Below are 26,281 nucleotides of genomic sequence, written 5' to 3'. Positions count from 1 at the left end.
TAACTGCAAGAACATGTAATTTGAATTAATAATTCATCCAAGCTGTGAAGTATTTTCATGATGGAATCAGATGGAAATAGTTTGCTCTGATGTCATTACTTCCTAGTAACCCAATTAATTGATTTATAAGTTGTAACGTCAGATCAATTGTTGGCAATATCTCATTGGTTGTTTAAATTCCTGCTCCAAAAGGGTATCCATATTTAGATCATTTGACGCAATACATGTAGTATTTATTTTTTGATCAGATTTAGGGTATTTTTAACACCCTTCTTGATGCGAGATATTATGGATAAATATGGTAATGGTTAGATGGAGATTAGATATCAAGTGTTACAGATTTGTTGTACATCGGGCAAGGCTGCTCTTTAATTCCAAAAGGTTTAACCATATATCCCAATAAATGTCCTCCAGCAAATTAATCATAAAAAAATATGATCTTTGCAAACATAAAAAAAGCAGTATGTTCGATTAGGTTCTGGTAAAAATATCATTAAAATATCAATGACTTTTGATCTGGAGAAATCAATGAATTTAGCTTTTTCTGTGTACTTTTCATTCTAACCATCTTCAAAAGAATCATTTTAATTGACAAGTTTATTTGTTGAGTTGAATACAGGGATGCAATGTCAGTATTTGTACCTTATAAAATGAAATATATGATGTTTTAAATGTTTATAATGGTTTTCTGAATATTTTGGTGGTTTTTTTCGTTGACAGAAAACCGTGAGTCCCCAGATGCTCAGCTTCTCTCAGATGCTTGATCACAGTCAGACTGGGAATAACAACAACAACACATGCAGCCATTACTCCAAGGACCAGGTACGCCCATGTTGAAATTATTACTAGTACATACACATGTAGGAGTTTGTCAGAAAGCAGTAGTCAATTGAAGTTCTCTATTTGTCCCCCCCCCCCTCTCCCTCCCAAACACAGCACACCACCTCATTACTGTATAACCCACTTTATTTGTAACTCAGCTGTGAAAATTGACCTGGTTATTGCATGCAACCACATGCAGTTTGTGTGCTGTAATGTTACCTATATATTGAGGTTACAGGAACAATAATATTAATGGCAGTAAATATGAGATCTTAATTATGTGATCCAGTCGCATGTATTCAGTTTTCATTTCAAAGAAATTAATGCAGCATAATGAATTTTCCATCCACACTGTTTTCTATATTGTATTACATAGATAAGTACTGTATCAATTTGATAAATGAAAAGAGGGTTCATTCGTGTCTTAATGTAGTCTTAAAAATAATCCTCCAGTTTCATCTTCTTGATTGGAAGTCATGCATGCGGTGGATGTCATGTACCAACAGTTTGATGTTACTTGTGGTAGACTTTTCAGTTTATATTTCAAAACACTCCTCCTACAACCAGTGTCATGGCTCTCCCTAACCTCTTTTAAGTTAACATTCTCTTTATCAAATCTACTAGTGTCAAGTAATTGAACCAGAAAATGTTAGTAATTGTCCAATTTACTGAAACCAGACCTGTACCCAATGCTACCTGGCCTTTCATTGTGAATAAGGTCCCGGCTAAAGGTTGATCCCACAAATGATGAACCCCTCCCTCTCCTTTTGACTACCCTAATCCACCCACAAAAAACTGTTACCATGGAAGAAAGAAAGGAGGATGAGATTTGTTCTGACTCAAAAAATTCAGGTTAAAAAGTTCATGTTTGATTGTAGAGGGATTTATTTAAGTGAAGAGTAGCAGAAGGTTTTGGAAATTTAAGGGAAATTTTGCAATTTTGAGCAGAATTTTTTTGCTCATGTTTCCTTTGGGTTTTTTTAAATGATATGCTTCAATTAATAATTTCATTATGTCATAGTCAGTTGATTAATAGCAACATGTGAAGTTTCTTAGTACACACAAAATATATAATTAATTATTGAAGGAAAATCACCTTTGAAGTTTGTAACAAACTAGTATTGATTACATAACATGCAGTTACACTGGGTTAGTAATCAATACAGCATGTAGTTTTCTGAGGTTGTAACAAGACCAAATATTACATGGTACCTGTTTTTTACACCCTGAGGCCACCAGATCACTAATAGGTGTTGTCCACACTGCACAGGAAATCAATAAATTACAAACTCTTTGATTTCATTAATTGTAACAAATGTACCTCAAAGATATAATGTTTCAACAAGTCCTGTTAAGCTGTTCATTGATAGGGCAAACCAGGTAGAACAGTTTATTGATAACTTGAACTTTGATTTGTGTGGGCATGTCGCAACAAAGTCAATATTTTAAAAGGAAAACCCTTCATTTCAATATCCTGGAAGTTAAAGCGGAGGTTGCTTATTGGTGAAATTTGTGTGTTTACCTCACAAGAGTTTATCTCAGGAAATACTACGATTTGGAAATTGGTAAGGATACCGTAAATTAATCCAATTTCAATAAGTGTTTCCGTATCTTAATTGGGACAAATTTCTTGAATGAATTCAAAAACAAAGTTGTTAGAAGCTGTAGAGTTATATCCTGTTTTTGGTGGCCTGGCAGCTACTATTCTAAAGCGGTCTTGCGCGGCGCAAAGATGATCACGGTGGTATTTAAGCAAGCAGCAACCCAGAAGTGTGTTTAGTGTTTAGCAAGCATTCGTTGCTATAGGACGTGTATTGGAAATATCTTATCGTGATTTTACCTGTAAATGTGATGGGTGATTATTATTTCTAGACATTCAGCTTTTGGTTATTCACAGGACTTATGTGTGTTAATTGTTTGGAATCAAAAATTACTAAAAAACCTAAGGTAAATTAAAATGAATTAAATTATGATTTTATGTACAAATAATGTTTGGTAAAGTTTACTGTATGCAAAAGAAGACAGTCAATATTTAATAAAGATCTAAAAATAGATATAATAAAAAATAGTATTAAGCTCCTAAATGGAATTAATTGTCATCATAAATAGAGGTGTTAAAAGCTGTAAAGATATATTCATACAGGTGTTAATTATTCTTAAAACTAATAGTTCACTCTAACATCAGGGGTTCTTTGATTTACAGTTAAGTTATACACATAATGTTTATTTAGTGGTATGATTAGTAATCACAATATGAGCTTTAGTACTTAGAGGTGCCTGGTCTTAATGCTAATGAAAGTAATTAATCAGAACAGTAAGCATTGCATTATTGATGATTCACTTTGAACATACAAGATGGTCAAATTTCGAAGAAAGAAATTTTCTAAGTGTTGTAAAAGATCTTTTCCTGTAAGTTGTTTGTTTGCTTTTTTTAATATCTAAAGAGATGTAAATTTTTAGCCTTATTTGGTTGAGTCATATTACAAATTATAGTTTCAGGGAAATACCATATCCACTTGTAAGTTTTACGTAGGATGAAATTTTATTCCTATGTATACTTATGATATATATTTATAGAACATAGAATCATCTGGTCTGGAGTATTAAAATCAAAGTTAGTGGTTAAGCATGTCATTTTATGTTTATGTGATCTTGACAACAGAACACTACTGCTGTAGGTTTCTATAATTCTTTTGCAGAGAATCAATTAATACACACGTATCTCGTTTCTGTGGATAACAACCGCCTTGAGATTTGATATTCGTGACGTAATTGTATTTTTTGATTTCAGGCCTTGATATTTGCTGATGGTATACTAATGGCCGGATCGATGGAAGCTTTAATACAACACCTAGTTCCCACTGATGAATACAATCCTGATGTAAGTAATATATCACCTGCAATTCAGCTCTATATTTTGCACTGTATCTAGTTAGTGAATTTTAACATTTGTATTTTTTATTGTTGTTTTGTAGAAAACCTATGTGTTCGCCTTTTTGCTGAGCTCTCGTCTGTTTATCCGACCCCATGATCTGATCAGTGAAGTTTGTCAGGTAAATATCCTCATCTTTTTTTTACCATTAAGAAATGATTGATCAGTTATATTTTCATCAGGAATGTGGAAGCTAAAGAAAACATTTAGGTCACTTTAAGATCAGGAGTACATGTAGTTTTGAGACTGAATGTCTCTGGTTAACTGACCATAGCAGCCATAAATATGTCAGGAGATTTTTTTTCTTCTTTCTTGCTCTCATCTTCCTTTCATAACTTGGTAATGATACATTCACCCAAAAAAGCATTCTGCAGAAAGTGCATAAAGCATTAATAGAAATTATTGTTGGTGAGCAGTAGACATTAGGCCAGGATAAGATTTTTACTTTTTCATCATGTAGGTCTGCATCCTGCAGCAGAATCTGTCTGAGGATGAATTAAGGAAAGAGAAGCTGGGTAAATTTGGACCCAACATAATCCAGCTACTAAGTGAGTGGGCAGACATGTTCCCATATGATTTCCAGGATGAGAGAATGATGAAGAAATTGAAAGAGATTACACAACGAATTCTGGCAATTTACCCTGAACTTAGGCCAGATGTCACAAATATCACACATTCCTTGGTGAAAAAGGTTTGTATTTCATCTGCTTTTATTTACCGATGAGGTCTAGTGATTTTATGAAATTTTGCAAAAATAACATTCCTGTCCCATTTATTACCTTGCAATTATAATTCCATAAAATATGGAGTGGGTCCATTTTAAATTAAGTTTAACATTAGTTTTCAAGTTCATTGATTTGGTCATTTGAAAATAAAAGCTGATATTATATGGGTCTCCTTTACTTCTGGTGTGATGAAAACAGATCATTTAATTTCATTTGGTATATATTGATTTCTATCTCTCCTGCAGTTGAATGAGCTGCAAAATTATGAGGAAGAGTTAGCGAGATGGAATAGCGAAGCAACTTTAAGATCCAATACTCAGGAAGTGCCGACGGTAAGTTTTATTACTGAGTCACTCTCAGTGAGTCACGAGAAATAAGCATGTTGACCAAGCAACGTCAGGTTGCCGCGATATTGGATGTGCATGTGACGGAAATTGCAAATCAATCAATTGAACAGTTAAAGAAATACGAATCAAAACATCAGATAAGATTTGTGTTCAGTGCAAGTGAAAAGCACAGGTAAAGAGGTCTTTTTAAAGTTCATGCATGTACCTGTCGGAAATTTTGAATTAATGTGGTTGAGGTATAATTCATCAACTTTTATCAATGAAAGATATTAACGACTATTTAATGTACCGGTAGAGTCATTGTACCGGGAGAAGCCTTTGAAATTTACAACCTGTTGTATTTATATACATCAATGATTTTTATTTTAATTTTTTTTAACAGACGGATATAATGGAGGTTTGTCCAAGTCCTCTCGAGTTAGCACAGCAACTGACTCACATAGAGTTGGTGAGTTTAAATAAATAAACCCTCCTCTTGTTCATGAGAAATTCATCTCAATTTTTAAATTGAAATCTTGGGTTTAAAATGGATTTTAAACACATTATTTTGTTTTCTTTTGCTTAGGATCGGTTAAGTCACATTGGTCCAGAAGAATTTGTTCAAGCTTTTTCTAAAGAAGCCAACACAAAAGAGGTAATTCATCTGCTTATATTCTCACACAGAAAATCAGGATGATTGAGATTTAACACTAGGAATGGTTCATAAGAGATCCATGCAGAAACTCTCTTATTTAGAAAATCTAAAATTTGCTTCTTATTTTTGCAGACCACATACAATGACATGAAGAAAACCAGTAACTTGGAAGCCTATGTACATTGGTTCAATCGACTTAGTTATTTTGTCACAACAGAAATTTGCTCAGTAAGTTTTCTATGCTATGTACACTAACACACTCTTAAAAGATTCAATGTAGCCATGAAGTAACATTGACTCACAACTTTATGGATTATTATAAATTTTGTTTTTTTTGTATTACAGCATTTAAAAAAGAAAAACCGGGTTCGAATCATAGAGTATTTTGTGGATGTGGCAAAAGAGTGCATAAACATGGGCAACTTTAACTCCCTGATGGCAATCATTGCCGGAATGAATATGACCTGGGTGTCAAGGTTAAAGAAAACGGTAAGTAATATAGAACTTATTGCTAAAACTGAAAATAATCTGGTGAAATGTTTAATTGATACAAGTGGGTGACATTTGTTATAATGGAGTTTGGATCTTTGTTATTTACAGTGGTCAAAAGTGAACAGAGCCAAATTTGAGATCTTGGAGCACCAAATGGACCCCACAAGTAACTTTGGAATCTATCGTTCATGTCTGAAGGCAGCTATGTGGAGGTCTGAGGGTGCAGAGGCAGGCAGCAAAGAAGAGAAGGTGAGGTTTTACTTCAGATCTTGGGAGTATATTTGACAAAATTATATGGTGTATTAGAAAAAAATGTGTTTTAAGGGAGACAACTCCTAATAAACTTTTTTTTTCTTTCCAGATCATCATTCCATTTTTTAGTTTGTTTGTAAAAGACTTGTATTTCCTGAATGAGGGTTGTTCCAATAAGCTTCCTAATGGAGATATCAACTTTGAGAAATTCTGGCAGCTGGCAAAACAGATCTCAGACTTCATTACCTGGCAACAGGCTGAGGTAGGGTCATACATATTTTATCAGTAGATAATGTCCAGATCAATATGGCAATGCATTTATACTTAGGATGATGTTTTTTTGTCATGGTCCTTGGCAGTTTATTTTCTTGTAGTTGAAATATTAATCTCCACTTGTGATTATCTCTGTGCTAGATTTGAAGATAATGTTGTTTTCTTGTGTTCCCTGAGGATATATACACATGTCCATTGTTAAGTTCACATTGTAATGAAAGGTTTAACAATTGATCACTATCTCATGAAGATGTAAACTTAAAACAAATTACCTGTACATGTTTCCTTGAATAAGGCAAATGTAACACCTGCTGATATAGTCTGATTTATGTGAGAGATAGTTTAAGATGCTCATTTATTTCAAGTGTCATCGATTTTGAGACTTGACAATACCCATTATAAAACTGCCATTGCAAGATTAAATGCTAATTGATTTTTTTTATGGTCTTTCTTTAGTGTCCATTCCCAAAGAACGACAAAGTTATCAATTACCTGTTGACATCACCTGTCTTCTCAGAGTCAAGTAAGTTAATGGTTTTTTTTTCATGATCATATATGAATTAATTACGGTAGATTTTTCAGTTATTGAAAAAAAAAATCTTAAAATTTTTTCATGTTGCTATATATATATATTAAACATTCATTTTCTTCTATTTATAGCTTTAGCCTTAGCATCATTTGAATGTGAGGCTCCAGAAAAAAGCTTTGAGAAAGAAAAACATAAACAGTTAAAGTAAGTGTACAAAGTGATGTTAATTTGCTATATAAATATTTGTCAACTTCTTCTACTTGATTTGCAAAAACTCTGTTATAAATGTGGAACAGTGTTCCAATTTGTCATGAAAACAAAAATTTAATGGTCAATCTCTTCTTTTTTAGAGCTAGTGCAAGTGTTTGATAGGAAATTCTGTTACAATGATGTAGGGACCTTCTTCTACATTCCTGATAAGACAAGCCATCCCATTGGCTGACGTCCAATTTCCTAGTCATTCTGTGACGAATCTGCTGTCAGCATCCTTCGATCAGCATGCAGTTCCGCAATCAATCTATTGATTGATCGATCAATGGGACCACACCGAGAGTGAAAAATGTCAAGGACACTGATCTTCTTTCACCAAAGTGATTGATGCAATCAAGGCTGACATTCTTTTTTAAGAACTGTGAGAGAACTGACAGTCCAGCTCATAAATAGGGCATAGAGACTCCGTATCAAGGGAGATAACTTCCTGAGTGTTGATACTGTTTCTTTTTAATCACAGTATTTATTATGTTGATATTAAACTGTAACATTTGAATTTTTAAATGGCCATTGGCAATAATGAAAGACAATAAGAAAACTGGGGATTTTTTTGCAGAAAAAAGGCATTATTTTTACTGGAAAGAGTATTTTTCTTTAAAAACATTTCAAACATAATGAAATTCTATTATTTTATTGATTTTGTATTTGGGAGTTTGTACTGTATGAAATTGCACATATTTTGATGTTTAATGTACATACCATATTTTTTAACAATCCTGTTGTTGCTTATTTTGATACAAAATTTTGGATTTATAGTTTTATCTTTGCAAACTTTACCAAATATTTCTCCCCCTGGAACTTAATGACCACATCAATTGATGTGCTCTTCAATACTTGTCTCTGAATTAATTTAATGAGTGCTATTTATTGAATGTGCTATTTGTTTCACAGTATATGTGGTAAACGCAAGCCTTGAATCAAGTTGAATGGTCAGGGCACAAATTGATCTCAGCCATGTCATAGTCACTGTTGATTTTATCACCGTCATCCTGTCATTAAATGACCATTTGAAATACAGAAATTTTATCACCCAAAAAACACTAACCATTATTATTGTTCACCTTCATTCAAACATTGATTCATTGGTCCAAAGAAATTGTCTTGTTTTATATTTTGACAAAGAAGTATTTATATTTTATAATATTATATATTCTGCTGTTAAGCAGAGCAAGCAGTGCAATGAGTGAAACAAGCATTCCTGGTAGAGAGAGGTTGTCCAGGAATTCTGTGGAGAAAGTTCAGCTGTTGTTGTTATTCTGTGACTATATGGTTTACAGACTGAACTTATGTTTGTTATTGTATTGTTATCAAATTTGTACATATGAAAACAATGAAAAATGGGTGAATTCTTTTATACTTGGAATCTCTCATTTGATAAATTATTGAAATAAAAGTTTTAAAAATCTATTGATTTTTGTATTTTTTATTGAGATTCTGCAATGGATTTAATTGATGAAGGAAATTTTTCTTATGGCCAAAGGCTACACTGTATAAGCAGAAGTGAACAAAAAATACATTTAGGTAGGACTAAATTAGTAGCTGACTGATGTGGAGACATCGCCATGGTATTGATATTGGTTCAGTTTTTATTACTTCTAATAAAATAAAATTAAGATATAGATTTAACTGGTAATACTGAACCCTGCAATTGAAACTAAAACTATTAGTAAATACACAATTCATGAACATTTCAAAAATATTTCCAAACACAAGAAACTTATAGCAGTCTGCAGAAAGGGCAATAAATCTCATTTCGTACTTTGGGATTATACATGTATTTATAAATTTGGTATCCATGCTTGGTAAATCAAAACATTTACCGAATGACTTTATCAACCACCAATTAAATATTTAAAATGGTACTTTATATACTTATCAAAGACCTCTGGAGGCATACATACAGTGTTTTAATTTGATAACTTATACAGACAGCAGTTTCGACCTATATTAGGTTTTAGTAGAAACAGAAAGCATATGACCTATATACTTAAAAAAAGAAATTCTGAACAGACTGGATATTTAAACTTACTGCATTGATTTCAGATGAATCACTCTTAACATGATTGTTACTCCATTGACTTTAAAGAATAACTCACATTGCCATCAAAAAATACATGGACAAAACCACATGGCAATTAATGTATAAGCATAAGAAATATCCAACTCATACACATATTTGTATATAACTTTTATTGAAACATTTCTGAGTATTGTAGCTAGATACATTGTACACATATTATTATTATTATTTTATATTTGTTCCAAATCTGAATTGAAAAGTAAATAGGATGTTTTATCTTTTGTCATAAATATATATATTTTTTTTCTGTGAAAGTGCATGCATTCAATATGCTTCAATTTATAAAATAAATTATTAATCCATAAATTAAAACAGTGGAAAAAAAATTAAGAATAAATTCAAACAAAGACATAATAAAATGTTATTTATGTCTTGATTAAATCAGCTATAGATACAGTTTAACAGCCAAACAAAAATTGTCAAAAGCAAATATTATAAGACTGTTTAAAGTAAACACTGATATTTTCATGTTAAACTAAGTTAAAAAGTAAACCAACTCGGTCATGCCAAAGTATTGAAAATGTAGAAAATTTGTGTTAATTTTGATTAGATTAAGAAAATAATAAAATTTCATAAATCCCGCTCATTCTATTAAACTCTTTAAGGACACAGACGAATCAAAGCGTCCGGGTGCTTTGATTTTCCGCCAATCCGATAACGTTATTTTCCTAGCAACACTAACGCCCGGATGCTGCTTATGAAAATGGAGGACATGAATATACGAAGTGGCGTGAAATAACGCCGAAAAATAGTTATTCTGAGTTCATCCGAGCAGTTTTTCTTATTTTCTCCCCTGGGAGAGACTGAGATATATTGGATTAGAGAATTAATTAGTTCAATCAAACCAGGAAAATCATAGATTCCGCCAGTTTGCACCAAACAAAACGTAAACATGGCGCTAGAAAGAGCTAAGGTGAGGGGTCAGATTGCTGTTTATCGTTAATAAAAACATAATACAATTATATAACATTGTTTAATATATAAATTTTGTCAAAGACAAGGGTCAGTGTAGTTTTTTAATAGTGCTGTATGGAATTTTGCAGTTACAGTTGCTTGCTATACCTGCATTGGATTATTCAACTGAGTCACATTGTTGTAATATTGCCAAGAAGTCGTCATTACAGAACCATTTATTTCTATAAATTTGCAGCATTGCCAATATTCCAGTTCAGTTTAGAATGTTGTGAAATAAGATGAGTCATTGCAAACCATGCTTATGATCATTTACATTGTGCATAAAGATTATTTAGAATCATAACACACAGTTAACTGTAACTTTATTTACCTAACTTGTCATTTTAAAAATGAGGCTTTTCATAAAAAAAAATATAAGTAAAATTTTTACTGAGTGCAAAACCATAACTCAATCTGTACCATATTAATATATAATATATTTATCGATCTTTGTAATGCACGTTGATGTACACAAATTTTGATCGAGCAGAACCACAGCACTCTGATAATTTGTCATAAATTTTGTGACAGACCTACATTATTTTGATTTGCATTTGTATATTGTCTAAAACCTTTTTTAAAATTTGTTTATTAAGTATAATTATAGCAATATGTGACATACAATTATTTGATCATAACACTAATATTGACCTGTTTTCAGTCTTCACCTGGACGATTTCAAATGGTAAAAAATAAAGATTCTATTATCTAGATTCAAACCACAGGATTGGGTTCTTATTGCATGTTATAACATATGTAAACCAGAGCCAAATTAATTACATTTATATCACCTATTTTAGCATTGTATATTTCTTTCCACATGGTTGAGGATTTACGGTACTACCCTTTCCAATTATGAATGCAAAATGGAATTAATCTTGCATGTGTAGTTCTGTAAATATGTACAATTATCGCATAAATATTATTAGTTTGGTGGAGGAGAGTTCCATTTGTCAACTTTTGTCTAATACCATTAAGTGAATTAATCATATCTATATATTTTTAATATAGTGAATATTAAATTACTTTTAGTATGTGGAAACTCCCGTTCAGAGTTGCAGTAAAACTAGGGGACTCCCTGGACTGCCTCCTCTACCCGGTCATGTGGAGGAACCCTCAGATCTGTATAAGGTACACTGTTATATTTTTGGCTTTATTTGTCAACAATCATTATTTCATATGGAAAAAAATGTATTAGATATAAAATAAATGAATCAAAATAAGTTCAGCTGATAGTCAGTACTTTTCTTATCACTTCCTAAATAAGTGCATGTATCACTATCATTAACGAGGCCGAGTACAGAACGAGTACGCACGCTTTCGCGCAGCATTTCATTTGTATTGTGACGTCATCTTTTTGCTTGGTTGACGCCATGGCGTGATAGTTTGAACTGCAGATATTCAGCGAAAATTGTTGAAAATATCTTGTTTGATGCGTAAAAATAATGTTATATTGTGGAATAAACATAAATGTCTCGAAGTATAAGCTATATTTGGGCTCGAATCGAAAACGAGAAGAGGGTTCAGCAAGCCTAGCCCTCTGTCACGTTTTCTTAACCCTCCTAAATATAGCTTAATTCATATATTTCAAGACAGTAACCATGTTTTTTATATCAATGACCCTTAATATGTGATGTTATATATTTTTTTATTACTTAAATATGTCTGAATGTTTTAATAATACTATATAGATCACCTTTTCCGCCTTTGTCAAATAAAAAATAGCCATTATCTGATGAATCTGGGAAATTGGGCATACAAAAATTAATTTTGATAAGACCCCTGGAACAAACCAGGAGGTAAAAGGTTTTTTTTATTTGACCATTTGATGCCTTTTAGCAATAACTTTAATATGTAGAACAGAAAAAGAAATCCCTAGGGCAGAAGTTTTGAAAAAATGTAAAAAATATGCAAAATTGATACATTTCAAGCAAAATCCCATAGGGTCCTATGTTAAAGATTAACAAACTTTGAGATGACCCCCTAAACAAACGGTGTGGTAAATGTCTTATTTTTTAATCTTAAAATAATAATTATATCAGTAGAAATTCATGTAAAAAGTTTCATCCAAAAATCTAGGGCAGAACAAATTAGACCCGGCCTCGTTAAGTAAATTCTTCGTGTTCTTTTTTTGAAAAAAAATATCTTTGTTTGCTTTGGTATATGATTGCTATATGTTTATTTGCATTTGTTTAAGATTGTCTTGAGGAACAGTGAACACCCTCCTATCATGAAGGGAACGTCCTGGACACTGGCTGCCCCATTCAAGGAGGAAAAATTTCACAGGACCCCCAGTGAATCCATAGCGAACAACTATACACCAAGTGCTAGTGATCTCAAGCTAAAAGATTTGCCAAAGCTAACGAGAACCAAAACCAAATGTAATTCTATAATCACCGAATTATTAATACATATTTGGAGTAAAGTTCGTAGATACCATATTTAATATTTAATTTGGGTTTCTCTACTTATATTCAATTTATTTAAATCAATCTTTTTTTTTCTTCAATAAAGTGAATGCATTAAAAAGTCCCCGAAAATCAGATGGCCTTACTAGAAGCAAAACAGTGGCTGATAAAAGCCACATGAATGGACAAAATGGCATTGACAAGTAAGTTAACAACTGTTTTAAATCTTCAGATTTGTCAATCAATGTCTTTATGTTTATCTTTTCTGTAAATTTTTGGATATTATAGAATATATCATTGTTCATATTTTTATTAACAGGAACGGCTATACCTTGAATGGACATGATGTCCTGCCTGACATTCAAGAGTTGCCACCCAGTCGGCCAATGACACCAAATGAACAGATGGACATCATGAGGGCAATTGAGGATGAAGTGCTTCAAGCCACAGGAACTCCCTCAGAACGAGATGAACAGGTCAGAATTCAGCTACCAAATCTTCACTTTGTAAAGTTAATACTTGTTGAACTTAAAAAATCTTTGTAGATAAATACCAATATTATCATATAAAATCAGTTTTTGGTGAGTCATTCATCTTTTTGAATTCTTTTTGTGTTTTATTTTGCAGAGATATTATTACTACATTGAGAAAGGAATCAAACGTTCCATGCTTGCCCCACAACACCCAGATGTCATGAAAAATGTTCAAATGCTAATTCCAGAGAGACTCTGCACAAGTGTTGAATTAAAATGGCTAAATGATGAGCTTTTGGAAGAGGTCAACAATGACTATGAATTGAGTCTCAGGAAAGCTATAGGTAAAGCAAAAATGAGAAAGATAATTTCATGACAATTGAAATGTTATTGTCAAATTTGTTTGTAGACACTAGTCTTTTTTTTTAACAATTTGTTCTTGAAATTTTAGTTGACTACATCTTGAAGGATCCCAAGGAAAAAGAAAGACTTCACATTGAATGGACACCATTGCCTTTTCCCCAAAGGTAAACAAAATATTATTAATTACTGTATATCAGTTTATGGTTTTTATGGTGCATTAAAAATGTTGAGTTGCATATGGAGATGAAATGAAACTGCCAGATTAGCTATCAAAAACAATCTACAAATGGTTAAATGGTGGGCTACTTATTTAAAAATGAGATCAATTTTTTAGATGCGCAATGCAGAAAAAATCCAATAGCTTTGAATATCAAGGCTTTGCCTTAAGAGTAGCATTGTCATCTTATTTTTTGTTGTCACCCATGGTTTGTTTATTGTATTTATAGGATAGTGCGAGCTCCTCTTCCATGGCATGGAAACTATATAGACATGAAGGATTACAACACAAATCATCTATTTATCACAAACCCTATCATGTTGGAGCTGCAAAATATATGGTTTGACCAGTAAGTTCAAGGCACCATTTCAAGGATTTAATGAAAAACTACTTGTGAAATGTTACGTACATGAAGCTGAATACTTGATTTAGTATTATGTAATCAAAATATTGAACATTAAGCCTAAAACTTCTTATGTTATCAATTTTTAGAGGAAAAATGTCAGCCATTGTGATGTTTCACAAATGAATTTGTTGTTCCAGATTTAGTGACCTGAGGTTTGTGAACCTGAAGGAACTGATGGAGGCTGATCTCCCCTTGTTGCCATCAGAATTTGAATCCCTCATCAAGAAACAGTGCTGGGATGCACATGAAGTGCTCAGAAAAAAGTATGTCAGTGTTTAATTTTACATAGTAAGATACATTAGTTAAAAAAATTCTTTGCACTAGATTATTACCATGCATAAAAAAGAATTCCCAAGTTTTATGCTACTTTAAAAAAAAAAGTAATATTGATACTAACAAATGTAAATGTACATCTTTCTATCAGCTGGATTCCTACTTGTGCCAAAGTGTTTTTGGATAAGAACGAGTTGTGGCAGCACTTGGTTCCACCTGGTGCGGATGACTCCACAGAGCTGGTGGAGGAGTTCTTTGCCTGCGTGGCTGCCCTGATGTCAATTCAACTCCGCAGCATGATCATCAACTCGCTGGCCGACTTCCTGTCTTTCTTTGCCATCCACAAGGTCAGTCAAACGTTATTCACAAGTTAAATTCCTAGATTTTTTATCAATGAAGTTTTACTTCCGATTTTGGTCCAGCATTTACTTACAAATTTTGAAATCAAGTTTGTGTATTTGACTTTTGCATTAACAGAAGGGCAATGAGTTTGGAGATGTGTTTGACGAACTACAGTATGTCCAGACACAAATCATGATCATCAAACTGAGGGTAGAGGAACCCAAAATTGTGTTTGATCCTCCCTTCAGGGAGATCCGAGACATCATCCTCAGATGTTTCTCCGAGATCATCGCTAGTGGAGAGGGGCTCACAAGGGTGGGTATTTGACACAGTTGATGAATATTATTTTTCATCGAAACTTAACAAGTTGTAGTAAACATATAAACTGATCTTTGATTCTAAAATAGATTAGAAATCAGTTTGGTTTTGAATGATTTTTCTTTCATTTAGGTTGAATGTGAGTTGTTCCCAGACATGAGGTCTGCCACTCCCAAACTTCTGCTCCGCAGTGTCAAAATTGAGGAGAGTCTGGTCACAGACTATGTAGATAGGGCTATGGAAATCTTCAAACACAACACCGTGGGACCACAAAAGTAATTCAAATCATATGATTTAATATTTACAATTTTTTTCATATATACATGTATTTGAAGTTCTTCATAGTGGTAAATGTATGGAAATTTGAAAAGATTTTTATTTCACTTTCTTATTTAGATATCTCAACACATACAAGAAATACTCAGATCTTCTAAACAACAATGCTGACCAGGATGTATCGGCCTTCCTGCGAGAGACCCACTCCATTGAGGCTTTCAAAAAGGTAACTACAAAAAGACCATATAACAAAAAACCAACAATTTCATTTCCATTTCAATTCATATAAAAAAATTGTTAAGCTGGTGCAAATAGTGTTTGAATTTCACCTGGGTTTTTATTTTGTTGCTGAACATTTAACATGCTTACCTGACTTTTTCCTACAGAAAATCAACAGTTTCCAGGACTTGAAGGACGAGATCTCGCTGCTGAGAATTACCGTCCCTCTCAGCATGTTTTGTCTGGATTGTCAGAACCTGAACCAGGATCTGGGAGCCCGGTCTCAGCGACTCAAAGAGAGGCTCATCATATTTGAAGTGGATGAAAACAGGGAACTTAACAGAGGGTAATTGATGATCATCTTTTTTGGCTGCAATTGTCTTAAATTATTTGATTCTTAATCGACTGGGATGTTAATGTCTGTTTCATATTTGTTATTATTATGTGGTATTAACAAAAACATTTTGATATACAGTATTTGTCGTCGCTATGATGAAATGGCAGAAAAAGTCAGTGATGTTCCTGATACTACAGAGGAAATAGTAGGACTTCAGGAATACCTCAAAACAGTGAGTTCTGTTGAAAAAAAAGATATTTTGAATCCAGATTATGGTTGTACTGTCATGTTGATATAATCTGTGTCTGGACTGACTGGGATCGTGTATTTTGTAGTCCTCTGATGTCACAGTCTACAAGCTGAAGGATGAAATTGAGGATGCTGCGAGTCGTCTCATGTTCCTGCTCGACTATGCCATCTTCCCATGTAAGGACACCCTTCATTTGAATTCATGAAAATGCAAGAAATATTTCGGTAGATTATGGATAAAGTTTTGTCTTCTACAAAATCCTCATTTTGTTTTGCAGCTGAGGATATAAAGCTGAACAGCACCGTGTTCCACTGGCCTGATCACATTAAGACAGTGTTTGAGCTGTCCACCTCCCGAATCGCTAACCGCCGCGATCACATTGAGGAGGACCTCAGGAAGAGGACTCAGGCATTTGAGGAGAAACTCAACGACTACATGAAAGAAGTAGAGTCCTTCAAAAAGAAAGAGGTAGGTTTAAATCTTATTACTTTGCATTTTTATGGTAAATAGATTTATATTCAATGCTGTAGCTTAAAGAATGGTTCTGGTAACTTGATATCAGTTTCACTCAGAATTCATATACTTCCCACAGGTGTAACAGAATAGCAAATAAATGGTTTTGTGAATGCATTTTCCTTGATTATAATCTCATTTCACCAGCAATTGATTTAAAGAGTGTAACAAAAACTACTTGATAATTTGAACAGTTTTTGGGAGAGGAGGCAATGAGAAACAACACAGAGCAGCTTGCCACCATCAACGAGAATCTGGAGAGAGCTCGAGATGAGCTTGAACAAATCAACAAAGAGGAGCAGCTGCTTGAGTGGGAACAGAGCTCCTTCCCGAACCTGCAGACCATGTTCACACTGAAGGAGCCTTATGAGAGGCTCTGGAACACCGCCTACCAGTTCCACCAGAGACATGAACAATGGCTCAATGGTAATCTATCTACCACTGGAGGTCAAACTTGAAAATATATTTTATTGATTTAAAAGGAAATTTCAGGCCTCCGAAATTGATTGTTTATTTTAGCAAACACCACTGAATCATATCAGATACTACTGTATGGATAAGTTTTATATAATAAATATTGAAACAGACCCAGGATTTAGATTATGTCGGAGAAAGAATATCAAGTTATTCCCCATTTCAAATCTTTTAAAAATAAATTTTTCGGCCATACCAAATGCTAGGTTGTAAATGACTGAAAGGTTCTTAGTCCATGCAAGTATCATTTTATTCAGATGAGTATTGACATCTAATATTGTTTATATTTCATTTTGCACGCTTCAGTTCTGAATTCGGTAGTGCTCCGATAAAAAGAATTTGTGCTCAAATTTTATTTGGCAGGTAGAGAAATATAAAAACTTTGAATCTTTAGTTTGTTTTGTTGGGTTACAAGATTAAACATTAAAAGGGTTTATTTGTTTGTTTGTTTGTTATAGGACCATTCCAGAACCTGAACTCTGAGGAGATAGAGAACGAGGTGGGAGACATGTGGAGGACCATGTACAAGCTGACCAAGCAGTTCAGTGACCAGGCAGGGCCCCGCCGTGTGGCCGACACCGTCAAGAACAAGGTGGACAAGTTCAAGCAGCACCTGCCCATCCTTAACACCATCTGTAACCCCGGCATCAGGGACAGGCATTGGGAGATGGTAAGGCAGCAGGGGTGATGAATTACCCATAGAAAAAATGGTCATCTCAAAGCATTTGTTTTTAAAGCAGCTGTTAGCATTCCATAGATGTACATATAAGATGAGGTTTAGAATACATATAAAAAATATTATAATGTACTTGAACATTGTATTTCGATCCATAATACATTTTCATAATATCTGTGATGTTTTGAACCATTAATATTTGGGGGAAAAAAGCATTTTTTGAATACATGTATCAGTACTAAAATAATGTATTTTCTTTGCCATTTTTAAGATGAGTGAAATTGTTGGAACTGACATCAAACCACAAGGTGAAACTTCTTTGAACAACATGCTGGAATTTGGATTGGCCAAGCACCTTGCAAGGTAAGTTTAAAGCGTTAAATGTTATTAAAGAAAGTCAAATGGAAACCATATTTTGTTTTTGAAATTAAAATACCCCCTTCCTCCTGAAACTTTAATCAACTTCATTTGCAGATTGGAGGAGATTGGAGCTGCGGCTGCCAAGGAGCACTCCCTGGAGAAGGCTCTGGAGAAGATGAAGCTTGAGTGGAAGGACATGATGTTTGAGATGATTCCATACAGAGAAACTGTAAGATCATTCTTACTCAAGAATTAAAATATTACATTGAAGTATATGTATGAAGAAAGAACTACCCTATGTTTATTTTTACGATGATCTAATTTTTGCTTAATTTTTTTATAACTTTGAAACTGCCAAAAAAAAATACAGTCACTAAAATTGTATCTGGTATTGTTTGCTGTTGGAAAATTTTAAAATCGTTGAAAAGGACTATCACAAACAAAGATTATAACATATTTACATAATTTTTTTCAAATTTTAGTAAGTTTTTTTGCAAATTATGTTTATAGTGACAAGCTTTTTTTGAATTTTAGGGAGTGTGCATTCTGACTGCTCCGGATGAGATCCAGGTGCTGCTGGATGATCACATCGTGAAAGCCCAGACAATGAGAGGATCTCCTTTCATCAAACCATTTGAGCAGGAAATGAAAGAATGGGAAGAGAAACTTGTCTCCATGCAGGATATCTTAGATGAGTGGCTTAAGGTGAGAGGAGAGCAAGCAACATTTTATACACATATTGTTACATCTGTTTTTGACATTACGGTATATTAGCTATTATTACTATCTTAACAAGAGTACTGCATATTGTGACAATAACTGGTACGATAGTTGTAAAAGAAAAGATTGAGATAAAGTCAGTGAAAATATTTATACCTGTAGCAGTGATTTAATATTCATTGTTCACTTCATTCAGTGTCAAGCCACCTGGTTGTACCTGGAACCCATCTTCAGTTCTGAGGATATCCTGGCGCAGATGCCAGAAGAGGGACGTAAGTTTGGAATTGTGGACAGCTACTGGCGGGACATCATGACAGAAGCCATCAAAGACACCCACTGTCTGGTGGCCACAGATCAGCCAAACATGCTGAGTCGATTCCGTGATGCCAATGTCTTGCTGGAGGAAATTCAGAAGGGACTCAATGCATATCTAGAGAAAAAACGTCTCTACTTCCCAAGGTAGATTAGTTTGACATAAAAAAAGTTTGTAAATTGTGGTTTATATAAATCATATGTTGAAGAACTAATAGATATATGTATTTTATTCTACAGGATAAGATGAAATACTTTTATTTGGTTCCATATTTTGAAGGTAGAATTGGTTTTGAAAATGTCTCTGGATTCTGATTTTAGATTCTTCTTCTTGTCCAATGATGAATTATTGGAAATTCTGTCCGAGACTAAAGATCCAATGAGAGTACAGCCTCACCTGAAGAAATGTTTTGAGGGCATCAGTCGACTGGACTTCAATGAGGCGCAGGAGATTCTTGGCATGGTTTCAGCTGAAAATGAAATTGTGCCCTACAACACAAAAATCATTCCAGCCAAAGCAAAGGCAAGTGTTAAGTTACTGTGGCATAATTCAATATGGTGGCTCAATTTTTATGTACTTCATATCCCTCTTCAACAAACGTTTATCTCAAACAAATCATGAACACAGTCTTTATTAAAAAATAACCCACAAAATTAGATATACAGTTGAATAAACCTTTCAATAATTAAAAATTCATACAATTAATCACCCACAAAATTAATTTATTCCAAAAATTCACATTATTATGTGACATTTTAAGTGGATAAGTTTTAGTTTTTGTGTTTAATCCATTCTTTTCTTATATTTCCAGGGTATGGTTGAGAAGTGGCTTCTGCAGGTGGAGGATGTGATGATAAGCAGTCTGAGGAAGGTCATCATGGATGCAAACGAGGCGTACACATCCACGCCTCGAAACCGCTGGGTGCTGGAGTGGCCTGGTCAGGTGGTCATCTGTTCCAGCTCCATCTACTGGACCTCGGAGGTCACCGAGGCCATGAAGAAGAAAGGCGGGCTCGATGTACGCTGGAATTATTAACTTCATTTTGTTTACATTATATAAATATATATGCATTTATGGTATATAACACATAAGGAAAAAAAATAATGTTTTATCAATTTAAAAAACCTTGATTATAATTGTTTGATCATTTTAAGTTTTGATCTGTTGAAAGAATTTTTTATATTTTTTTGGATTATTTGTGTTGTAGGAATATCTTCTGACATGTAATGGTCAGATTGACCAGATTGTCGAGCTGGTGAGAGGAAAGCTAGAGTCCGGACACAGAGTGACCTTAGGAGCACTGACTGTCATTGATGTACATGGTAAGTGTGGGTTAATCTCAGGTCAAAGGGGGTAGGAGAACTTTACTGCTGCATCAACAATAAATATTTAGATATTTTCATTTGAAGAGTTTATCATGCTCCAGTATATATCTTATGAGGACAGACTTGTAATTAGTTCACTTTTTCTTACCCATGATAATATAAATCTGCTACAATTGGAGTATAGCTTTATCAGTGACTATACACTTACAAAGTAATTTTGTTTCAGCTCGAGACACAGTTAAGGAAATGGCAAAAGCCAAAGTAACAGATCCCAATGACTTTATGTGGCTCGCACAGTTGCGTTACTACTGGGAGAATGATGTCATTGTGCGTATGATCACCACAGATATCAAGTATGGTTATGAGTACCTGGGTAACTCTGGACGTCTTGTCATCACACCTCTAACGGACAGGTGTTACAGGTATGCTCTTTGGAGATCAGTCTCGTTTCTTTTACTTAATCTACTTAATATTACAATTAAATTTTGGTATCTCAAACTCACGTATCTCGAATACCATGGATATGCCAAAGTGATATTTAAAAATCCCAACCGCTCTTTTCTAATTTTTTACCTTTGTTTCTCAAACCTTAGATATCTTAGAAATTTTTCTCTGTCCGAGATAACAAGGTTTGACTGTAGTTTTGGTTTTCTTACATGTACCAACATTCATAATCATTATGATAAAATCAAGCATGCTTGGGTCACTTGATAAACATTTTGATTTTTCAGAACATTGATGGGAGCCCTGAAGTTAAATCTGGGAGGTGCACCAGAGGGACCTGCAGGAACAGGTAAAACAGAGACCTGTAAAGATCTGGCCAAAGCTGTGGCTAAACAGGTAGGTGAAAGGATGAAAAAGAAGGAGTAGGATTTTATCATTTAAATGTTTTTATCTTTTGATATTTTCAATTTTTTTTTATCCTTTTCCTTATACAGTGTGTGGTGTTCAACTGCTCTGATGGTTTGGACTACAAAGCCATGGGTAAATTCTTTAAGGGTCTGGCACAGGCCGGTGCCTGGGCCTGCTTTGACGAGTTCAACAGAATTGAGCTGGAGGTGTTGTCCGTGGTCGCCCAGCAGATTGCCAGTATCCAGCAAGCTGTGGCTGCTCACTTGAAGCGCTTCATGTTTGAGGGGACAGAACTCTCTCTGGACCCAACCTGTACTCTCTTCATCACAATGAATCCAGGTTATGCTGGTCGACAGGAGCTGCCAGACAATCTCAAGGTACAGACACAGAACACAAGGAAATAATATTGGAGCTGTCTTTCTGATATAGTATGAATGCTAGCAAAGAAATGAAGTTGATTTTGTTATCAAAAAGTGTTTGTATTTGTGCAGGTATTGTTCAGGACAGTGGCTATGATGGTTCCAGACTATGGAATGATTGGAGAAATCTCTTTGTACTCCATGGGTTTCATTGATGCTAGAAGGTCAGTGCTTAAATTTGTCTATACTATATATATATATGCAATTGAATGCTGTAGAAAAATTGCTTTCTTCCACTTTGAAATTGTTGGTTATTTCATTATTCTATCCTTTTAGTTTGGCCAACAAGATTGTGGCTGTCTACAAACTGTGCTCTGAACAGCTGTCCTCACAGCATCACTATGACTACGGTATGAGAGCTGTCAAATCAGTCTTAACTGCTGCTGGAAATCTCAAACTGAAACAGCCAGACGAAAGTGAACCAGTCTTGCTTCTGAAGGCCATTATGGATGTCAATCTGCCCAAGTTCTTGGCCCAGGTCTGAATCAACTAATGTCTTGAATATTGATTTTACTTTTGGCAAAGAAATTGGTTGAAAACTAATGTTTTCAATGAAATGAACCGGTAATTTTAAATGTGGTGATCTTTTGTTTCAGGATGTGCCTCTGTTTGAAGGTATCATCTCTGACTTGTTCCCTGGAGTGGAGTGCCCCAAACCAGACTACGGTGTATTTATGGAGGCCCTGAAAGAGAACACTAGGAAGAGGAAACTACAGTGTGTACCATGGTTCTTGGACAAAATCATTCAGGTACCTTGGACTATTATTCTTTTTAATATTCATATTTAATAGTTTTGCTTCCTTGAAAGGTTAAAAAATGTATACTTGTAAGAGAACCTGATACAGTATCTACACAAAAATTTAAAAACTATGATGACTTTTAGGTGTATGAAATGATCTTGGTACGTCACGGCTTGATGATTGTGGGAGAGCCCCTGGGAGGTAAAACAAAGGGATACCAGGTGCTTGCTGAGGCCCTAGGGGACCTACAGACCTCAGGACTGTACGAAGAATTCAAAACTGTCTACAGAATTATCAACCCTAAAGCTATCACCATGGGCCAGTTGTATGGATGCTTTGATCCAGTATCTCATGAATGGACTGATGGTTAGCCCTTTTAGATTCATAACATCTTTCTATTCTTTCTAGATCTGAAACATTTATCAAGGTTTGTAAAACTTATCTATAGGGGATATGAAATGTTCTTTTATGTTGGTTTATAGGTGTTCTAGCCAACACTTTCCGTGAGTATGCCAGCAATCCAAACACGGACAGAAAGTGGATTCTGTTTGATGGCCCTGTGGATGCTGTGTGGATTGAGAACATGAACACAGTATTGGACGACAACAAAAAGGTAAAGCCCATCACCTAAAATTATAAAGAATGTATAAGTTTCTGAATGACAGGAGAAGCTGAATGATGTAAAAAATAAATTTCTGATATGATGATGCAATATTTTGACAGCTTTGTTTGATGAGTGGAGAGATCATCCAGATGAGCAACAAAATGAATCTGATTTTTGAGCCAGCTGATCTGGAGCAGGCTTCTCCAGCCACAGTCAGCCGCTGCGGTATGATCTATCTGGAGCCCCATCAGATGGGATGGAGGCCGTTCAAGGAATCCTACATGCAGTACGAACTCCCAGAGAAACTGTCACAGGAGAACCGAGACATGATCAACGATCTGTTTGAGTGGCTGGTTGATCCCTGCCTGGAGTATATCCGGCACAATTGTAAACTGTTTGTCAATGCCTCAGAGATGCACCTTGTGCAGTCCATGATGAGACTTTATACCTGTCTCCAGGATGAGATTAGGACTACATTGGAGCATACCCCTGCAGAGGGAGATGAGCCCAATCCAAATGCTCTATCAAATCAACAGGTACTCCATAACCTTTCAGTAGCAAACTCATTTTATGAAAATATTCATCTTGTTTTGTTATTTTTACATGCCCAAGTAGTAGACAAGTTTTGTACTTTTTGTATGCATTTTATATCAATATATATTTAAACACTATTTAATAACTTAAACTCAATACTTTTTTTTTAGTTTAATCATCCTTGTAGCATTTATCTTAAATATAATACTAACATCATGTTTACTTTTCTATAATTCAGAAATAACTTCTTAGAAGTGTAGAATTCTAAAAACTTTTGTAATTCCTCTCTATGGACTTTTGCACTGGATGGTCTTCTCTGTGATTTCAGATCACCCTATGGATGCAGGGCCTGTTTCTTTTCTCCATGATCTGGACAGTGGGAGGAACAATGGATGGGGACTCTCGTAAAAAGTTTGATGCCTATTTCAGAAACATTGTCAATGGCACTGATGCAAACCATCCCAAGCCAAAGAGCTGTAAAATCTCAAAGGTAATAGCTATAACACAGTTATACTATTTTCTTACTCCATATTCCCTATGTTATTTACGCATTCAAAAACTTTTTGTTTGTATTACAAATTGTAATCTGCATCTTTTATATGCTATAACCCATATGTTAACGTACTGGATTCTCTACTGGTAATTTGCAGAGCAACATGATTCCTGAGAGAGCCACCATCTTTGACTTCTGCTTTGAGAAAAAGGCTAGCGGTAGCTGGTGCGACTGGATGGACACCATTGACAAGTCCACGCTGGCTATTCCAGCTTCAGCCAAGGTCGGTAAACATTAACACAAGGAAAAATTCAAACCGTACTATCTAAAAACAATAATTTATTGTCTTGGAAAAACAAGTTTTTAAAGATCGCAAAATGTGTTTATGAAATATGATTTTGCTTTTTATGAATGCTGAATTTATTTTGTTTTCTTTATCTAGGTCAGTGACCTGATTATCCAGACCTCTGAGACAGCTCGTCAGATCTTCTTCCTGCAGACTTATATAACACATGAACAGCCCATGTTGTTTGTTGGACCCACTGGTACAGGAAAGTCCGCCATCACCAATAACTACCTGCTGACTCTCCCCAAAGATGTGTAAGTACCGATAAAGTGAATTGTAGATATTTTTGTAAAAAAATCCTTTTTTTTGAGAGAAAGAAAGAGTGATCATGCCACCTTCCCCCAGAATTAAAAAAATGCACCTGTATACCAACAAATTCAAGCAATGAAAGCTCTTAAAGAAGGATAATTTTAAGTATAAGTATTTTGATGGTTAGATGCTTTTTGTTCAAAATCCATAAAATAAATATTTTTTATTTTATTTTGTTGGAGAGGATTTATATAGGCAATGCCTGCTATCCCATCCGTTTATGTGATAAATTGCATAATAAAATATTGTTTAAAAAAAAACCCCAAAAAACATTTTATCTAAATACTGTTTTGCAATTTATCAAAGGTTTGACAGAGATCTCACACTATTTTATAGGTACATCCCTAACTGCATCAACTTTTCTGCTCGAACCTCAGCAAACCAGACACAAGGCATTATTATGTCAAAACTGGACAGGTAATTATGGAGTGTGCTTGCAAGGGAGACTACTCTCAATAAATATTTATAGTGACTACAAATGGATTTATATGCTTTTGAAAATTTTATTGATATGTGTAGGAAGTTGTTTGTAGACAGTTGTACCATAAAAATAAGAATATTGATGTCATGCATTAATATAGTATTTTAGAGAAATGCAATCTTTTCAAAAATGTGTGGGAAAGACAAATTTAGATATTTAAAATAACATTTTTTCATTAATCAGGAGAAGAAAGGGTGTGTACGGCCCACCCATGGGAAAGAAATCAGTGGTCTTTGTGGATGACCTGAACATGCCAGCCAAGGAGAAGTATGGTGCCCAGCCCCCTATTGAGTTACTGAGGCAGTGGTTGGACCACAACCACTGGTATGACCCCAAGGACACCACCAAACTCTTCCTGACTGATGTGGTAAGGGCTAAAGACTGAGAGACAAAGTGTGATGGATCAAAGTGCAAACTCATAAAGCAAAAGCAAAAAAAAGAAATGATGTCAATTTTAAATGACCTTACTTTTGGGGAAAGTACATGTAATGTTATGTGAATTATTAGTTGTAAAAAAATCAGGCAATTCAGACTTGTATACAATTTTTTTCATGTTTTTTTTAATTTAATGAAGGAAAAGTATGAAGTACCTGGTAGTTGTTACCAGCAATCATTCTTTTTGAGAAAAAAAAATGAAATTACCGGTATTTATAGATTGTAGGCAATATTACTCAAAGTTGAGATGGAATGTTAATTTTCAGCTCTTGGTGTCCGCTATGGGACCCCCAGGAGGAGGGAGGAATGACATTACAAGTCGCTTTACTCGCCATCTGAACATGATCTCCATTGACGAGTTTGATGACTCCACATTAACACGAATCTTCACTAATATCACAGACTGGCATTTCGGCAAGGGATTTGATGCTTCATTTGTCAGGAATGGAAAGGTAATAAAAAATCCAAGAGACTATCTTCTGAAGTAGGGATTG

The 26,281-nt window shown here is 34.5% G+C and overlaps 2 protein-coding genes across 10 annotated transcripts in view; both read left to right on the top strand.

Moving 5' to 3' along the window:
• LOC105317360 (ras-GEF domain-containing family member 1B) overlaps nt 1-8,683 on the top strand; it is a 36,000-nt gene extending 27,317 nt beyond the window's left edge. For all 5 annotated transcript variants that reach the window (XM_011413987.4, XM_011413986.4, XM_011413988.4 and 2 more), the window contains 14 exons: nt 721-822; nt 3,614-3,703; nt 3,798-3,875; nt 4,215-4,445; nt 4,725-4,811; nt 5,209-5,274; nt 5,392-5,460; nt 5,593-5,688; nt 5,806-5,949; nt 6,061-6,201; nt 6,314-6,466; nt 6,934-7,000; nt 7,138-7,210; nt 7,357-8,683. In XM_011413987.4, the coding sequence (XP_011412289.3) occupies nt 721-822; nt 3,614-3,703; nt 3,798-3,875; nt 4,215-4,445; nt 4,725-4,811; nt 5,209-5,274; nt 5,392-5,460; nt 5,593-5,688; nt 5,806-5,949; nt 6,061-6,201; nt 6,314-6,466; nt 6,934-7,000; nt 7,138-7,210; nt 7,357-7,375 (1,416 nt within the window). In that variant the 3' untranslated portion in view covers nt 7,376-8,683. The remainder of the gene's footprint in view (nt 1-720; nt 823-3,613; nt 3,704-3,797; nt 3,876-4,214; nt 4,446-4,724; nt 4,812-5,208; nt 5,275-5,391; nt 5,461-5,592; nt 5,689-5,805; nt 5,950-6,060; nt 6,202-6,313; nt 6,467-6,933; nt 7,001-7,137; nt 7,211-7,356) is intronic.
• A 1,341-nt stretch (nt 8,684-10,024) lies between these two features.
• Nucleotides 10,025-26,281, top strand: part of LOC105317365 (dynein axonemal heavy chain 3) — a 34,440-nt gene continuing 18,183 nt past the window's right edge. For 3 of the 5 annotated variants that reach the window (XM_066065758.1, XM_066065756.1, XM_066065757.1), the window contains exons 1-42: nt 10,025-10,269; nt 10,972-10,995; nt 11,343-11,441; nt 12,508-12,691; nt 12,825-12,921; nt 13,038-13,194; nt 13,346-13,535; nt 13,643-13,718; nt 14,001-14,120; nt 14,315-14,440; nt 14,602-14,797; nt 14,928-15,107; nt 15,243-15,385; nt 15,507-15,612; nt 15,773-15,951; nt 16,081-16,174; nt 16,278-16,368; nt 16,470-16,660; nt 16,900-17,131; nt 17,638-17,849; nt 18,127-18,218; nt 18,330-18,444; nt 18,750-18,920; nt 19,132-19,394; nt 19,569-19,770; nt 20,060-20,266; nt 20,457-20,571; nt 20,801-20,996; nt 21,306-21,414; nt 21,513-21,803; nt 21,918-22,009; nt 22,122-22,323; nt 22,442-22,594; nt 22,729-22,951; nt 23,068-23,198; nt 23,309-23,725; nt 24,052-24,213; nt 24,374-24,499; nt 24,659-24,816; nt 25,208-25,288; nt 25,536-25,719; nt 26,054-26,239. In XM_066065758.1, the coding sequence (XP_065921830.1) occupies nt 10,249-10,269; nt 10,972-10,995; nt 11,343-11,441; nt 12,508-12,691; nt 12,825-12,921; nt 13,038-13,194; nt 13,346-13,535; nt 13,643-13,718; nt 14,001-14,120; nt 14,315-14,440; nt 14,602-14,797; nt 14,928-15,107; nt 15,243-15,385; nt 15,507-15,612; nt 15,773-15,951; nt 16,081-16,174; nt 16,278-16,368; nt 16,470-16,660; nt 16,900-17,131; nt 17,638-17,849; nt 18,127-18,218; nt 18,330-18,444; nt 18,750-18,920; nt 19,132-19,394; nt 19,569-19,770; nt 20,060-20,266; nt 20,457-20,571; nt 20,801-20,996; nt 21,306-21,414; nt 21,513-21,803; nt 21,918-22,009; nt 22,122-22,323; nt 22,442-22,594; nt 22,729-22,951; nt 23,068-23,198; nt 23,309-23,725; nt 24,052-24,213; nt 24,374-24,499; nt 24,659-24,816; nt 25,208-25,288; nt 25,536-25,719; nt 26,054-26,239 (6,594 nt within the window). In that variant the 5' untranslated portion in view covers nt 10,025-10,248. The remainder of the gene's footprint in view (nt 10,270-10,971; nt 10,996-11,342; nt 11,442-12,507; nt 12,692-12,824; nt 12,922-13,037; nt 13,195-13,345; nt 13,536-13,642; nt 13,719-14,000; nt 14,121-14,314; nt 14,441-14,601; nt 14,798-14,927; nt 15,108-15,242; nt 15,386-15,506; nt 15,613-15,772; nt 15,952-16,080; nt 16,175-16,277; nt 16,369-16,469; nt 16,661-16,899; nt 17,132-17,637; nt 17,850-18,126; nt 18,219-18,329; nt 18,445-18,749; nt 18,921-19,131; nt 19,395-19,568; nt 19,771-20,059; nt 20,267-20,456; nt 20,572-20,800; nt 20,997-21,305; nt 21,415-21,512; nt 21,804-21,917; nt 22,010-22,121; nt 22,324-22,441; nt 22,595-22,728; nt 22,952-23,067; nt 23,199-23,308; nt 23,726-24,051; nt 24,214-24,373; nt 24,500-24,658; nt 24,817-25,207; nt 25,289-25,535; nt 25,720-26,053; nt 26,240-26,281) is intronic. The other 2 variants (XM_034457909.2, XM_034457907.2) reach the window with 1 other exon arrangement.

The sequence above is a fragment of the Magallana gigas genome, chromosome 7 (assembly GCF_963853765.1).
Source record: "Magallana gigas chromosome 7, xbMagGiga1.1, whole genome shotgun sequence".
In the NCBI taxonomy this organism is placed as follows: Eukaryota; Metazoa; Mollusca; class Bivalvia; order Ostreida; family Ostreidae; genus Magallana; species Magallana gigas.
Note: the sequence above shows the minus strand (reverse complement) of the source record. Positions and strands in the feature narration are given on the sequence as shown.